The sequence below is a fragment of the Dipodomys merriami genome, unplaced genomic scaffold (genome assembly GCF_024711535.1).
Source record: "Dipodomys merriami isolate MVZ:Mamm:240054 unplaced genomic scaffold, mDipMer1.0.p SCAF_11, whole genome shotgun sequence".
NCBI lineage: Eukaryota > Metazoa > Chordata > Mammalia > Rodentia > Heteromyidae > Dipodomys > Dipodomys merriami.
Window position 1 is genome coordinate 29,857,922 of NW_027202382.1, and position 16,791 is coordinate 29,874,712.

At 51.6% G+C, this 16,791-nt stretch overlaps 1 protein-coding gene across 1 annotated transcript in view; it reads left to right on the forward strand.

Moving 5' to 3' along the window:
* Positions 1 to 16,791, forward strand: part of Col27a1 (collagen type XXVII alpha 1 chain) — a 113,605-nt gene that overhangs the window by 43,533 nt on the left and 53,281 nt on the right. Inside the window, exons 17-23 of the mRNA XM_070004991.1 lie at positions 923 to 976; positions 2,459 to 2,503; positions 4,511 to 4,564; positions 5,284 to 5,328; positions 12,815 to 12,868; positions 13,398 to 13,442; positions 16,556 to 16,609. Coding sequence (XP_069861092.1) covers positions 923 to 976; positions 2,459 to 2,503; positions 4,511 to 4,564; positions 5,284 to 5,328; positions 12,815 to 12,868; positions 13,398 to 13,442; positions 16,556 to 16,609 — 351 coding nt within the window. The remainder of the gene's footprint in view (positions 1 to 922; positions 977 to 2,458; positions 2,504 to 4,510; positions 4,565 to 5,283; positions 5,329 to 12,814; positions 12,869 to 13,397; positions 13,443 to 16,555; positions 16,610 to 16,791) is intronic.

Sequence of the window (16,791 nt, forward strand, 5' to 3'; positions counted from 1 at the left end):
GGAGTCCTGGCCTAGGTCCTGGCCCTCAAGGCATTCTCAAGCTAATGAGAAGAAGATACAAGGACACAGACGATGAAGAAGCTAGGGGAGACAGTCAGCTGCTGTTAACTGGGTGCAAACAGGGCATGGGGTGGAGGGGCCGGGGTTTCTGGCTCAAGGGTCAGGAGTGAGCCTTGGAGGTAGGCTCCACAGGATTTGTCTCTGCAGTCCTGGAAAGGACATGGCTGATGAGGTACAGGAACACCAGGTGCATTCTGGGCCTGAGCTTCACACACCCTGGCTCTTGTGTTGCTGGGCCAGGGTGGCCCTTGTGCTACTTAGGGGCTTGCTAAGGGGTCTCCCTGCTGTACCCATGACCAGCTGTTGCATTCTCTCTAGAGCCTCTGTCCTTGTGTGTCCAGTGGGAAGGGAGGAGGTAACAGCTGGTCTGGGAGGTCCCTGAAAGTTTAATGCAGCCGTGACCATGTGGCTGGCACAGTTTGCTCTCCACCGGGCAGCTGTTCTTGACAGTACTTGGTGGGTTTTAACTTTCTGGGCCCAGGAGGAGCCCACTGCAGAGGGCTTCATCCCCAGCAGCATCCCAAGGGCGGGGGAATGCTCTAGCATGTAACCCAGGGCTAGGCTGGCTTCCTTCTGCAGGTTCCAGAGCCCGGCTCAGCTGGGGCGGGCCTCCCCCGCAGCACCCGTGCCCTTCCCTGGTGTGAGGGTATGTGCCTTTGGACTACATCGTGGAAGCCAGCACCATGCAGTCCATGGGCATATACACTTGCCTCAAGGCCTTTGTCATCGAGGACCACCGGAGCCACCACTGCCGCCAGCAAGGAGGAGGACTGGGCAGCAGGATGGCATGGAGGGTGGGCTGGGACAGAGGGACAGCTGCATCTCTCTGCTCGGGCTCTGACCATCTCCTGTTCTTTCCTAGGGCTACATCGGACTGCCAGGGCTCTTCGGCCTGCCTGGGTCTGATGGAGAACGGGTAAGTTTGTGCTATCAGTTATTTGCCCATCTCCCACTCCCTCCTGATGCAAAGCAGAATGGGCCAAGGGCAGGCTGGGAGGAGTCACAGCGACCTCCTGGAGGTGATTACCCTGGAGGAGCATTGGAGGCTGGGAAGGGGGTAGGTCACAGTGCTCACCCACCAGGCAGAGGGAGCTATGTGTGTAAAGTCAGGATGGAAGGTTCCTCGGCAATCCCGACCATCAGTTCAGTCAGAGCACTGAGTGGTGAGGGTGTGGGTTATGGGGAGTACTTCCTATGAAGTTTCAGGGAACCAAGGTCAGCAAAGGGACTCAGTTCTGGGGAAACTCTCTAGAGCTTTCGGCAAATGAGAAACAGGCCCCTTTAGATCCTGCCACAGAGCTCTGCAAATGAGGGCGAGTCGTCTGTTTTTGTAAATGAAGTTTTATTGAGCACAGCCGTGCTTGTTTGGTTACTATGGACCATGGTTGCTGTCCGGCCAAGTGGCACAGAACTCACAGTCACCCTGTCCCTTGGCACAGATGCCCCTTGTCCCCATCCTAGGTGGTTCAGCTCACTTGAGTAAATTAAGGCTAGAAGAGGCTGGAGGCAGACCTAGTGTCAGCGTCACGAGGTGGGATGGGGTGCTCTAGGTGAGGACAAAGGCAAGAGACTGGCCTGAGTGCCTGGCTCCTGCTTGGCCCAAAGGTACATCAAGAGACAGGATGAAGCTGGGCATTGGTGCTCATACCTGTAATCCTAGCTACACAGGAGTCTGAGGTCTGATGATCATTGTTTGAAGCCAGCCTAGGCAGGGCAGGAAAGTCCCCAAGACTCTTACCTCCAATAAACTACTCAAAAAAAACTGGAAGTGGCTCTGTGGCTCAAGTGGTAGAGTGCTAGCCATGAGCCAAAGAAGCTCAGAGACAGCGCCCAGGTCCCTGAGTTCAAGCCCTGGCACAACTGGCACAAAACAAATAAGCAAGCAAGCACACAAATAAATAAATAAATGAGACAGGATGGGCCCTGAAGAAGATGGTGGTTGACTTGCAGGTGGATGTGGTGCTTAGATTCCCAGCATTTGTATCTTCCCAGCCCAGTGTCAGTCAGGGGAGTCAAGGGACCAGGGTATTTGCTTCTCACAGGCTCCTGGTCCAGCCTTCTACCCATGAGGAGCTCCTGGGGCCTATGGTCTTCCTGCCCCTTCCTAGCCTTAGCTGGGGCTAAGTAGGGTGCAGAGCATCTTGGAGCAGGAGAAAGAGCACCTAGTAAGCACCTGGTGAATGCCAGGAGCACTGAGTGTTTTCCCGTTGTAGGTCCACAAAACCCTAGCCTCAAAGAGTCTGAGGACTGTTGACTTACTGTGTCTGTCACTGCTATTACTGTGTACATGGTATAGTTCAGTGTGTACATGGAAGTCTGGGACTTCCTCTCAGGGGTGGCTAGGGGCAGTACTCTGTCGAGGCCCTGTCCTGACCTCTCCTTGTCTTTCCCTCTTCAGGGTGTAACTGGCGTTCCTGGCAAGAGGGGCAAGATGGGTAGGCCGGTAAAGATTTTCCGTGTCTATTATATTACACAGACTCTACGGGGACCCCCTCCCTCCCCGCTCCTCCCACCAGCCGCACTGTCCTCTCCGCTGAGGCAGGGACTGTCCCTGTTCTGCTCAGCCACCGTTCTGAGTGTTGGAGGCAGGAGTCCTAGGCCTGTGGGCTGAGCTGCTGCTGCTGGAGACTTGGCTACTCTGTGAGGGCCCCATGTCTCTCACTCTGTCCATTCTTACTCATGCACATACAAGGTGGAAGATGAGGGTATGGAAGATCCAAGATTCCTTCGGTCATCTGGCTTTGTTTATGCTTTTCTGTTGCGGTAGAAGATTGTTTCTCCTCTAGTTTGATCATCTGCATGCATAAAGAAAAAGCCAAACACTGAGAGGTTAAGTCACTTTCTCCAGGCTTCACAGCAAGTGAACAATGGGGCAAGGATCTAGTTCAATGGGTTTGTCCCCAGGGTCTCCTGTGTCAGTAACTGTGTGGGCTGCCACTCAGCATCTCTGTTTGGTGCTGATGTTATAAAAGTAGATTTCCCACAGTTTTCCCCTGCCAGGAAAGTCACTTATTCTAGTCATTTCATTAACTGAAGTTTCAGAGGTGGAGGGAGATATTGAGGTCCGTCTGCTGGGTGGGCAGACTCAGGACAGTGGTGACTTGGTCTCTCACCACTCAGACCTGTGGTCAGTCAGCTGCTGTGGGAGGTGGAGGAAGGGACAGTGGGAGAGACTGGAACTACAGGGGCACCTGTGGCCTTAGGTTGGTGGCCTGTTCTTCTCTGTGCAGCAGTTGAGCTAGGCTCTCTAGGGGCCATAAAAAGGATCCAACTCCTGGCTTCAAGGAGCTGATAGAGTGGTCCCCAGCATGCCTGTGGCTGACATCTACTAAGGGCTCTAAAGTTCAATACCTGCTTCCCAGGTGTGGGAAGGAGTAACGGGAGCTGCTACAGTTCTGTATGAAAGTGACCAGCAGCCCTGCATCCCATCTTTGGGCCCCAATCCCTGCTCTAGGGGTCATGCCACCTCTCTGCTGACAGTCAATAAGAAGAAGGAAAAGGAGAAGGAAGAGGAAGAAAAGGAGGAGGGATGGGAAGCCAAAGTCCTGGGAGCATGCACACACATCTCAGGTTCTCTGCTTCCAGTAGAGACTCTGCATGGTTGGTTTGGATTTGGTGTACTCGCTGGATTTCTCTAGTAGTTTCAGAAACCCAAACCACAGATCTTTTCTGTCTGGACAGCTCACTTTTCCCTTGGTCAGGGAAACATGTGCTTTGTTTTTTTTTTAAATTACATTTCCCTAGAAACCCCATGATTCCAATTTGCGGAGGGAGAGACCAGGTTTCTCCATACTCCAGGCTGAGGGCTGCTCCTTCTCTTTGAAGTAGGAATAAACCCTTCCCCCCCTCCACTGCTGGCCCCCCAGGCTCCCTCCCAGCTGCTTACTCCCCAGAGAGTAGGAAATGGCCTCAGGGAAGGGCAGCTGGCCCTGGTGACCTAGCATCTTCCAGCTCCCAAAGGAGTAACCCTCTCCAGTGCTGAGGTTCACTAAGTATGACCTTGCCATTCACCTTTTCCCAGCTTCATTCTTTCTGAAAAATAAGGATCATGATTCTACAATGGGGCTTCTGAAGGGCACATCACAATCACACATGTGAAGCCTTCTCCTTAGAAATGGTAAACTGAGGCCTGGGGCGGGAGATAGGGAAGAATACACGGAAAACCTCAGCCCAGTCAGTGATTGGTCCAGTTTTGGACCCAACTTCTCATGTCCCTCCCACTCCACTGGGATCAAGTTCTGGATTGGGAGCTATTGTGGGGCCTACTCTTTCTATACAGGGTGGCCTTGGCCTGGGGATTTATATATGTGTGGTTTATATATGTCAGTGGTAGGGGAAACCTTAAATCTGAGGATTATGGTTTCTCAGACATCACCCTTGTGGCCCTGGGTTCGAGCCACCCTCAAGCTGTAAGCCCTAACCTATTCCTGTTTCTCTCTCATGTCCTCAGGGGTTCCCTGGAGACTTTGGGGAGAGAGGTCCCCCAGGACTGGATGGAAATCCTGTAAGTATTTCCTAGTGCCTAGGAAAGCAAATCAGAGTGAACACAGCAGAATTCAGGAGCTCCAGCCTTGAGGGCCTGTGGCCTACTAGCTGGGTGCACATGGACAAATGACATGACCTCTGAACCTGGGCTCCTGTCTATGGCTGGTGCCCTGTGACCTACCACCTCTATCTCCCAGCCAGAGCTCCAAGCTCTGGTCCTACAGCTCACCTACAGGGCTCACTCCCCACTGGCTGCTACCTTCTTACAAAGTATCAGAAATGTTTACAGCCTGGAGAGAAAACAGGTTTGCAGGCCCTGTTCAGAAAGAAGCCCTGAGTTCCCAAGGCGTCTTCACTACTGTGTATTTATAGTTTGTAAACAGTCGGAGGCCCATACTCTGCCTTGCCATAGAGTCAGGTCAGCCCGCCCCAGCAGCTCAGCTTGCTCTTCTCTTTCTGTCCAGGTTTCAGGCTCTGGCAGGATGAGTTCCTTTTCAGCTTAAGGGCACAGACTCTGCCTAGAGCTTTGGGATACCTGCCATGGAGACCCATGTCTTTCTGATGTTTCCTAGCCACAGCAGCTGGGGCCGGCAGTGTCCATGGTCAGCACCTGACTGTGTGTTGGTTTAATTCTATAAACATTGCCTGAACTTGTGGTTTGGAACAGGAGAGATCCGTTTGAAAAGGTCCTGCCAGATGTACACGAGGAGGTAACCTCTCTGATTTCTTTCATTGCAGGGAGACCTGGGCCTTCCAGGGCCCCCAGGAGTCACTGGCCTTATTGTAAGTATAGACACCTAGCAGCTGGGGACAGGGGGCATGTGAGGGGGGTGTTGGACAGGGTAGGAGAATCACATGGAGCCAAAATCTGAGGAGCAAACAACAGTGGGGAAAGTTGCTAAAAAAACTCCTCTGTCACCAAACCCAAAAGGGGCAGGACTGGACTGAGAGAGCAGGCCCTACTGTGTGGCCCCCGGCGGTCCCAGGTAGTCTCCTCTGTTCTGAGCTGGCTTCCTGGTTGGTTAGCTGAGGTCAAGCTTGCTACCAGGATTGTGTGTACTTGCATGCCTGCTGCTGGCCCATTGACTTACCAGGAGGCCTAGACAGGTGATGGTATGTCCAGTCAATTGATGAGGGCTTCAGATCCCAAGGGAGGAAGTGGCACCAGAGTTGCTGAGACTCTGGCCAGTGTTGAGAAGTCAGCTTTGTCCTTTTTCTTGAAAACACCGATTTTTGACCCAAACTACCTAGGTTGATGTCATCACTCTGCCACATCCTGGCTGTATATAACTGAGCTATGTTATTTACTCCTTGAGCCCTAGTTTCCTCATCTATAAAGTGGAGTTAAAAGTAGAATCTTCTTGGATTCTTGCTTGTTCCAATTAATAGGTACTGCATAAGCAAATGATTGGCATAGGACTTGGCATTCACTAAGCTCTCACCAAATGGAAAATATTATCCTGAAATGCTCAGGGCCCAGAGAGGCCTATGGATCGGAAATGGGAGGGATAGAGCCTCTAACTCCGTCCAAATTGGGTGGGTCTCAGGGATGGCTCTATCAGCAGCACCACAGCTTACTGTCAGGCCTAGAGGCAAGACTTGATCTTGGGCCTAGTCCCAAAGGCCAAAGACAGTCCAGAGCCTAAAAATAACTCTAGGAGAATGGCCCCACAAATGCAGAGACCCTCTGCTCTAAACTGTGGGTCATTCCTCATGGATTTGAGTCTGGAGGCCATGGAGGGGACACAAGTCTGTCCTCTAGATTGACAAATGGGCCAGCTTTGTTCCTTCAGCAACTGTATCAAGGAGCTTTGTTCAGATAGAGTCTGAGGTGCCCTATCTCCCAGGGAAGGCTAATCCTGAGAAGTGAGCCGGAGCCCACTACTAGCCCACTACTAGCCACCTGCTCCTGCTCAGGAATGAGGTGGGTTGGTGGGGTAGAATCAACCTGGGCCCCATCTTGTTACTACCTCCTGGCTCTGTCAAGCTCAGTTATTGCCTCAGCTCCTTGAGCCTCATAGGCCTCTCTGGGAAGTGGGATCAATAAATAGCACCCACTTGTGCTAGGACCTCAGTGCTACAGCCCAGCCAAGTCCAGTGGCTAAAAGAAGTCCAGTTGCTGGACCCAGATTACCTGAGTTCAAACCCTAGCTCTTCTACTCACCTAATCACAACCATGAGCAAACTTCTTAACCTCTGTGTACCTCAGTTTCTTCATCTGTAAAAAGGGGGATAATATGAGTACTTAACTGGAGGATTGTCATAAGGATTTAAATGAGCTAATATACAGAAATCACCCACTGTGAGTAAGCACTCAAGAAGTTTCAGTTATAATAATAGCTAGAGTTGTTCTTGTTCTGTGACGCACACATGTGCATGCACATATACCATAGTTTTGCAATGTCTTTGACAATTCATGAGTGATGCCTGCCTTCGCTGAGGATGGGAAATTGTTACTACACTTACATATTATACATTCGTTGTCTTTCATAGGTCTTTGCCAAGCCCCTTCTTCTGCACAAGGTGCTGACCTAGATGTTTTGGAAAAAGCAATGTGTGCCATGGGAGTTAGAGAAATTCTGGGAAGTCTTGTTGCCCAATTCTCTCTAAGCTCAGCAGGAATCCCTTGTGGAGATTATGTTCCTATGGTCATTAAGCTCCAACTCCAACACCTCAGGTGTTAGAAACTCCCTCTTTCTAGGGACCCAGTCTCTCTGAACAGAGCCCTCATTGTTCAGTGTTTTCTGAATCGTCCTTGCTGTCCCCTGGTGAAGCTGTCCAGGAGTAAGATGGACAGGGCTTATTCTTCCCCAGACTCTTTCAGGCTAAATAATCCAAACCTCCATCTGGAGGGATGTTTACACGTCCTGACTGTCATCTTTGGCACGTGTTACTATCTGTCATTGCCTCAGTGTCCACTAGGTTGTGTCCCAATATGGGTATGATTATTGCCTGGATTTGCCATGCCCAGGCTGTACCATCCTTGCCTTGGTCCTCCTGATTCTTACAGTTTATCCGTACAGTTGCCAGATAAAATAGAATTCACCCAGTTACATGTGAATGTCACATGCACATGCAGGTCACATTTATATTGAAATATCATCCATGGTTTATCAGACATTCAGATTTAACTGGGCATTATCATTTTATGTGTTGGATCCTCTCCCTTTGGGACTATTCTCATTGTCTCTAAGAATCTTACTTAGCTCAGGGGAAAACTGAGGCCCTTGATCAAGGTCACATGGAAGACAGGAGAGGATGGAGAACTGATTAGAAGACATGACTCTCAATTCCTTGGACAGGGCCTCTTTCTAAGGAATGAGCTGCAGCCAGAGTTCTGGGCACTTACTCATTTCTCAGATTCTGCGACATGATACAGCTAACCAGTGAGCCCATCCCCACTGCCCTGTGGCCTTTGTGGCCATGTGTCTTGCCACCACTGATGGTGGCCAGAGATTGAGTTTGCCTTCACCTTCAAAGGGAAGAATTTTTTGTGCTTGTGCCTGGGGGGGGAGGGAGGGTTCCACAGGGCTGGACCTCAGCTATACCCTCCCCCACCCTACTTTACCACTGAAAACTAAGCCAGTGTCCCTTTTTATGCTCAAGTTTGGGGAACAGTAGCTTTGTGCCTGGGGAAACTTGGTCTCCTCCAAGAGCTGGACAGGAACTCTCTGCCAAGGAGTTAAAGTGAAAAGGGACTGTGAGTCACCTATGGCTTCCAGAGGATGTGGGTTTTCAGCTGAGCAAACAGAATTCCATGCGTTGATAATCATTTCGTGAAATTCAGGTTTATTCCATGCCTGTCTAGTCAGCGCAGGCCATTTGCATGCAGACTGCAGCCAGCCTTCCTGTCCCCTGAGTCCCTGCAGCAGGAGGGAGGGTGAGAGAGGATAAGCTAACATTTATTGAGCCTCTGCCTGCTCTGGGGGGTGCTGGATATGCATTGGACTTTAGGAACTATGAGATGCCCACCAGCTAGCAAGTAGAAGTGTGGGGCTTGGGCTGAATGTCCCCGGGCCTGGTAAGCTGCCAGTGGCTTCCGGTAGAATCTTAGGTGACAGAACCTGGAAACAGCTGCTTGGAGTAATCAAAACCTCCTGGCTGGCCTACAGGAAAGCTGCCAGACTCTAGCATCTGCTCAACAAAGACACTATCTGTCTTTTTTTGTTCAATGGCATTAAGAGCATTTTTGGCTTCTTCCCCCCTACCTCCTCCTCCTCCACCACCACCACCTCCTCCTCCTCGTCCTCCTTGTCCTCCTCGTCCTCCTCCTCTTCCTCCTCCTCCTCCTCCTCCTCCTCCTCCTCCTCGTCCTCCTCCTCCTCCTCCTCCTCCTCCTCCTTCTTCTTCTTCTTCTTTTTTGTGGTAATAGGGCTTGAACTCAGGGCCTGGGCAGTCCCTGAGCCTCTTTGTGCTCAAGGCTAGCACTCTATCACTTGAGCCACAGCACCACTTCTAGCTTTTCTTCTGAGTAGTTTATTGGCGATAAGAGTCTCACAGACTTTTCTGCCTGAGCTGGCTTCAAACTGCGATTCTCAGATCTCAGCCTCCTGAGTAACTAGGATTACAGGCATGAGACACTGGCACCTGGCTGGCTTCTTTTTAATGAGACTCAAAGAACGTATGATCCAGCCAAACCCCCAGCATGTGGCACAGTGGACAAGTCCATATATTCTGTCTCTAAAGGGTTGTTTCTTTGTAAAGCAAGATCAGGGAGCCAATCAGTTTACATTTCCCAAAGCCTCTTGTACCTGACCCCCTTCTCAAGGTTGAATTGTCACAATAGCCTTGGGAAAGTAGGAATGGTATCCTCACCAAGACTCAGAGATGGCAAAGCACTTTCCTGAGGCCGTACAGCTGGTGTGCACAGTTCAGGTTCTTCCTCCCTTCCCCAAATGTTGCTATTAGACCTCGGTGCTGAATGGAGACAGTGGAGGTGTGGGAATATGGGTTGGGTGGTGCCAGGCTGTGCTGATGTGAGAGAAGATGCCCAGTGAGGTCAATACCCCGTTCCCCTCCTGCCAATCCCGCATTGCTCTCTGGAAAGAGGTAGAGGTGCTATTTTCTGCAGAGAAGGTTGCTAGGGGGTGTGGTAGTGAGACTTGGCTCCTTCTTGGCACTCATTAAGCACTTCTGTCCAGCCCTGGGCTGGATGCTGGAGTCACACAGGTAAGGTCTCCAGGCCCAGTGCCTGTCCATAGTTGTGAGAGGTGGTGTTGAGTGGGAGAATGACTGTGAGTGGCTGTGGTGCCCGAGGCCTTGGGAGGATGGGGCACTGAGCTCAGGACAGGGATGTCCACCCAGGGTATGAAGGCAAATGGGCTTTGGCACCGATTACAGGCTGAACATGGTCCAGCAGGTATGTCACCGGAAAACAGGAAGCTCAATCAGGAGAAAGACATGTGCGGGGGAGAGTCTTGTAGCCATGTTTGTCTTGGAGTCTGGGAAGAGCCCCCAGGCCTCCCTGCAGGGGTCCTGAAAACCCCCTGCCTAGACCCCTGAGGGACAGCAGTGAGGGAAATTGGCACCGAGTCCTTGGATGGTCAGCAGCCAAAGCAGGGCTTATGAGCGTGGATTCACATGGGGACAGCTAGACAGAAGTTTGGTCCTGTCCCAGCTTCCTGCTCATTGTCCAACTCTAGGCTATTGCTTGTCTCTTTCTCTATGCCTTGGTTCTTCATCTGGGAAATGGGCTGGCTGGAGGAATAGCTAAGCTAGCAGCACTGTCCCAGGAAGGTTTAACTGGAAGCTGCCTCCAGAGTCCAGCATAGCAGGGGGCCTGATATGGTTACAGATATAGCTGGCAGTGGTATGAGTCCAGAGATGATGGGCATAGTGTGTAGTTTGGTGCTTGAGACCGGAGGAAGAGTGGGATCAGGATCTCTAAGTTAAGGGCTTTTCTTATTGTTCTTTCTTGGGCAGGGGGGTGGGCAGGACATTCCCACCGCAGACAGATGCTTTGTGAATTGTTTCTCATGACATTGGCCTAGAGTTTCTGCCATTGCTCCCCTGCTTTCGTAGGCCAACCTGGGGATGTCCTGCAGCAGGAAGACCTGCCCTCTGCCAGCTACTACTGTCTCCTGGAGTGCCCCACAGCCAGGGTCTCTTGGCTACAGATTTTGTCTCCCTGGTGATTGTGTTCATACCAGGTCCTTGCCCCACCCCACCTCCCTGCACAAGCAAGCCCCTCCATAGAGACACAGGATCTCTGGGGGTGGGGCATGGGGCTGCGTCTCTACTTCCCACAGAAACACATAGGCTGTCACCCAGCCTGAACTACATCCAAGCCCTATACAAGCCCTATACCAGCAGCCTTCAGGCCAGAGCATGGAAGAAAGCCCTTGTTCCTGGTGCTGCTCGCTGGTCCCCTGCTCACAGCCTGTGGCCTGAGGGAGCAGCCTCCTCCCGCATAGCCTGCTCTGTTTATTGCACCTCAAGGGGACTGTGGGCGGCCACATTCATCCAGGAGAGGGGCGGACAGGGTAGGAGAGCAGCAGAGATCTTTAAAACACTTCTCTTTGGAGAACTGGCTTTTCCTCCCCACCCCAGCCAGTTGAGTTGGCTTTTTTTTTTTCACTTCCTTATGTCCCTCCTCTCCAAAAACAGACAGCAGAGTAGCCTGGAAAGCCTCAATAGGACTGCCTAGTGTGCACCCCAAACCTCAAAGACCCTCAGTCTCTTCATCTCTAAAATGGGTGTCGTCACAGAAGAGATCCATGCGAGAAAGCGACGGGGGTGGTGTGTCATTGACGTGATTGCTCACATCCTAGGCTCCTGTTGCCCTGTTGAATTCCACTGAGGCTTATTTGGTGGGGCCTGGAAGCAGCAGGTTTTATTAGTTTTATTAGAGACTCCAGCTGGGACCCTCTCCAGAGAGGAGACGGTTTGCCAAGATCACACAGCCAGTCCCCTGCAGGGCCAAGGCCAGTCTGGGTTCAGGGGCAGGGGTGGTTGGAGGTTGGGGGGTGAAGGAGGGAAGTACTGAGGGTCACCTCACCTTGTCGTTTTACTGGCGGGATCCTTGTGGCTCCTTGGCTTTTCCATTCCACAGGGGCAGGCAGGAACGTGATTTCCCACTCAACTTGGCTGCCCTCCGAATATCACCACACAGCCCTAAGACCTCATTCTGAAGCCTGGCTACCTGGGGCAGTGCATCTAAGCTGCCTCAACCCCAGAGTGCCCAGCAGGGGCCTCTAAAGAGCCTGAATCGGGTGGTAGGAAACTGAGGCACAGAGAGACTGATCATACTAATTAACTGATTGGGGTCACACAGAGCTCAGCCAATCAGGGAGAGAATAGTATATTCTCAGAGACTCTTTTTCTGGACCTAGGCTTCATGTGATGACCATGTCTGAGGATGGTTGGGAAGGGAAGGACAGGGGTGCCATTAGAGAGGAAGAGGGTAGCTTCCATAACAGCAAAGAAAAAGATCCTTCTGGGGTGACCTCTCACTCAACCGTGGCTCATTTGAATTCAGGGCTCACTAATTCTTTACTGGGGATAGGAGAAAGTGGCTGTCCTGCTCAGTGGATTCCTAGTCTCTGTCCTATGGATGCCAGTATTTTCCTTCTCCCCCCCTCCCCCCCGCTTAAGTTGTGATAACCAAAAATGCCTCTAGACATTCCCGATCTGCCCACCTACTAAATCAGTTCTTTTTCTGAAACAGCATCGGGACACATGGCCTTGTCGGTCCCTAATTGTTAGCTAAGGACACTGATGTGCCACGTTCCTCCGTGAAGAACATGCGGCTCCTCCCAACCTTCCTTCTGATCTGCCTGGGTCTGGGTCTGCTGCCTCCCAGATCCCAAGCTGATCTCTGCCCCCTCAGAGCCACTGCATTGGCTGCCTCACTCCTTCCTTGCCACTCTGTGGAGGAGCTGTGTGGGCCTCTGGGGTAGCAGGCCGTGCCCTTGTCGTTTTACTGGCGGGATCCCAGTTCCCAGTTATGCTTCATTTAGCCCTGGCAGCAGCGCTGGTGAGAGGACTCCTTGTCCTCATTTTATAGAGGAAGACTGAGGTGCAAAGAAGTCAAATGAGAGGCCCCCAATCCCTTCAGTGACAGGGGATGGAAATCTAACTTGTAATGAGGTGTGGTGGGCGGGGACTGAGCTGGCGGCTGTATGAGACAGACCCGGAGGAAATGAACGGTGGGAGGGACTTTATCTATATTCAGGCATGTGTTTTGCCCTCAGAAGCCCAGCTCTCAGCACCAACCTTTCCAGGCCAGCCTCCTGCAGCCACTCCTCACTGTGTCTTCTTTTCTCCCTAGGGTGACATGGGAGCTTTGGGTCCGATTGGCTACCCAGGACCCAAGGGCATGAAGGTAAATGAGGGCTCTTCTGGTTCAGATTCAGTCTGTCGCACCCCACAAAGAACAAGTGCTTCAGATGGCCCTGGGGTGAGAACCCCAAATGGGCTGGGCATGCTGTCTGGTCAGGAGCTCAGCCTCTGCTCTGGCCATTGATACCAATATGCCATTGAGGCCACGTGCCTTTATTGGATGCCGTAGACCTTGAGCTAAGCACAAATGCGGTTCTGGGCCCAGAAAGTTCTAATATGACATCACCAGGGCAGTGGGAAACAATGGCCAGTGGTAAACCTGGATCTCTCAATAGGATAGGGGACAGGCACACCATGCTAAGACTACAGAGACAGCCTGGTGTGGTCTACCCCATCCCATCAGCATCTTCCTCCTTCTTGGTTAGTCCCCAAAGTGGAGGCTCAGAGCCACGTCTCCCAGCTCCCCCACACTCCGGGGGCCACTAGAACTAAACCCTGGGTAGGGAATCAGCTCCTGGATCCCTTTGGGGTTTCAGCTTCTGACTGTGCAACTCTGGGCCTTTGCCTTGCAGGGGCTGATGGGCGGCGTGGGGGAGCCCGGACTGAAAGGTGATAAGGTGATGGGAATTGTACTGTACTGTGGGTTATTGCATGCCACTCCTCCAGCATGGGCCGAGCTCGGCCAGACCCCCTGAATCTGTGCTCCCAGCTTTCTGCCCATCCCCCTACCTCCCAGAGTGGGGCTCAGATGGACAGCTCTGGGGACCTGTAAGCCATGGCAGATAGGAGAGGAGGACCACTGAGTCAGGATCAGGGGTAAGTCAAGTCAGGCCTCTGAATCCTGACAGTACAGTGTGGTCAGCGTGGGGCCTGGAGGGCAGGCAGATGGAGGTTCAAAGGAGGTTCAAACAGGCCATGCACACATGTGCCATGACCTGGGAGCCAAGAGCCAGCGAGCACACAGACCACAGCACCATAGGAACCCCAGGCTGGTCTGAGCCCCACCTATCTCCCCAGCTGTCACAGGGTTGGGGGGGGGTGGAGGTATACAACTGATTTGCAAACCCACTGTTCAACTCTTTCTGCCACACCCTGTGCCAAACTGTGTTGGAGCAGAGAGATGGGTCTTGAGGTCCAGAGCAGAGCATGCACCTGGCCTGACTCACACAGCACTAGATTGGGGGTGGGGGCAGCTTGCCCAGTGCCAAGTCCCTGCTCTCCCCATCAGACTCTGGATAAACTAAGGACCCCAGAGATGGTGTTGAGACTTTTGGGGCAGCAGCTCAAGCATCTCCAAGAGAGGGAGGGGCTGCCTGCTGCTTAGTTGCTCCATAGCCAGCTTCCCTTTGCACCATCTCAGATGGCTCAGCTCCTCGTCCACACAGGGACAAAGGAGCAGGTGCCATGTGCCAGACGCCAGTGAACATACTACATGTATCAGACCATTCACCGCCAAACCACAAGCCAAGAAGCTTGCTAGAGGCCACATGGCTACAAAATAGGTCAGGCCTCGAACCCAGACACCTGGCTCCAGATTGCTCCACCACCAAGCTGAATGGAAGCTGGCAGGTCAGAGCAGATGAGACTCTTAGAAGTCACCTGCTCTGATATAGTTGAGAGACCCAAAGTGGCAATGAGGTTTGTCAATAGGATCAAGGTTGCTAATCTAGCCCTCGGACTTGTCATGAGCTTAGAGTGTCTGGGATATACCCAGAATTCCAGGCTGCTCCACTGCCTAGGCAGCCAGCCAGGTGTGATGCTGACCCCAGCCTTTTCTCTACCTGTTTCCATTTTGCCATCCCCTCAAACCTTTGTCACAGCCCTGTCTTGTCTCCCCTTACTCTGACTCCATCCCTCTAGCCCACTAAGCTCCTCTTAGAGCCCTCCCTTCAATGAATGGGTCTTTGTTAGGAGTCTGAGACATCAGAGCTATGGAAAAGTTAGTCATGGTCAAGGAAGAAGGAAGTTGAAGATGAGTGTACGGGAGGGCATTGGGTTTTCTTTCCATGGGGCATCAATGCTACCCAGACAGTCCCTCAGCACTCAGCAGGGAAGATCATGGAAACGAACGCTTCCATCAACTTCTGGCTGCTGCCAGATGGCCTGAGAACTCATACATGTTAAGCTCTAGAAAAAGAAAAGGGGGAGGAATTATTGTTATACCTATGGTTTTGAGGGCAAGCTAGTAAGTCTTGGGGGGAGGGTGAGAGAGGGAGAAATCTCTTTTGCTCTTGAGATGAGGGAGAGGGATCTTGATCTTGTTTGATCACACATACACACACACACACACACATACACACACACACACACACACACACACACACACACACACACATACACACACCTACCTCTAGCTTACCCTTCCCTAGCCTGCAGTTTGGAAAGCTAGAATTCCAGATTTTCCTTGACCCTGCCTGATCCCAGTCCCCTTTACAACCTTTCTGGCTTCCTCTTTATCCCAGCCTTGAGACACATTTTGAAACCTTGTTACTCAGGCTGGGCTCTCTTCCAATTTGCTCTCTTAATTTCCTAACGTGTGTTTTACGCTTTCCTTTATTTTTTTCCTATTTTAATTTTTCTTAAGCTTGTCACTCTTCCTTTGCATATTACTAAAAAAATAAATCCCTTGATTCCTCAAGCTACAGGATGTTAAACAGGCTTTTCCAAATTGGAAAAACTAAAGTTAAGTTCAAAAACAATCTTCTTCTCAATTGTGGCTTGTTCTGCCAAGGAAGGCTCTGCCAGTTACGGCTTTGGCTGCAGTGTGGATTTCCTGTGAGTCTTCATTCTTCCTCCTGCTGCAAGTGCTCCATTCGGCCTGGTGTTGTGGGTGCCTGGCAGTTACTAGAACATGACTGGATCAAGGAGGGAGCAAGAAAGCCTCCCCAGCCAGAACCTGCACAATACATTGTCACAAAAAAAAAAAAAAAGAAGAAACAAACACCCAGCCAGGTGCCAGTGGCTCACACCTGTAATCCTAGCTACTCAGGAAGCTGAAGTCTAAAGATCTCAGTTCAAAGCCATCCCAGGCAGGAAAGTCCATGAGACTGATCTCCAATTAACTAGCAAAAAAGCCAGAAGTGTGGAAGTATGGCTCAAATGATAGGGCACCAGCTTCTAGCCAACAAAGCTAGGAGACAATGTCTAAACCCTGAGTTCAAACCCCAGTACTGGCACACACACACAAAAGCACCACCCAGACAGGTATCAATTGGGATCAATTTGCAGTCTTCAAAGTCAGGTGATCTGTTTTCTTTGGAAGCTGATTGAAGTTAGTTCATCAGAAAGAGACTGAAGCTGATCACTGCCACTGGAGGAAAAAGTGACAGCTGATAAGACACTGGCTCTCTGTGGAGAGGACCTTGTACCTACTGGCTGCCCCTGGCACTGTGTGGCAGTAACTGTTGCTGCTACAGAAGCTGAACTATACAGAAGCCACTAGAGAAGATGCTATAGCAGTGTCTGTTCTCCAAGAAAGGCTGTGTGGTCACCAAGGCCACTACCCCCTGATGGGCATTTCCAGCCTTCTGAGCAGCTCCAATAGGTGCAGGTGCAGCCCCAGCTAGGCCAGCTTATCGCCTGGAGTTGCTTCCCAAACCCAGGTGCCTGTCTGTGACTCTTAACAGGCTGCTGCTCCCAAACTGCCTTCCCCTTTAAAAACAGCCTCCACCCCACAGGGCTGGACCTCCCCTGGCCCCCCTCATAATCTTCTTTGCTGGTGTATACTCAGGGTGAACAAGGGATCCCAGGTGTGGCGGGCGATCCTGGCTTTCAAGGAGACAAGGTAATTGTGCACCATGCTCCCATACCCCTTCCAGCTCCCTGCTCTGGTCCTAGGGTGGACATGGATCCATGATGGCAAGCCTCCCTTCAGACCATCCTGTCTGGACCTCTGTCCACCTCTCCCCAGAGACCAAACATTTCCATGGCCTCCAGCCTTCTTCCTCACTGCCCCAAATTGTCCTT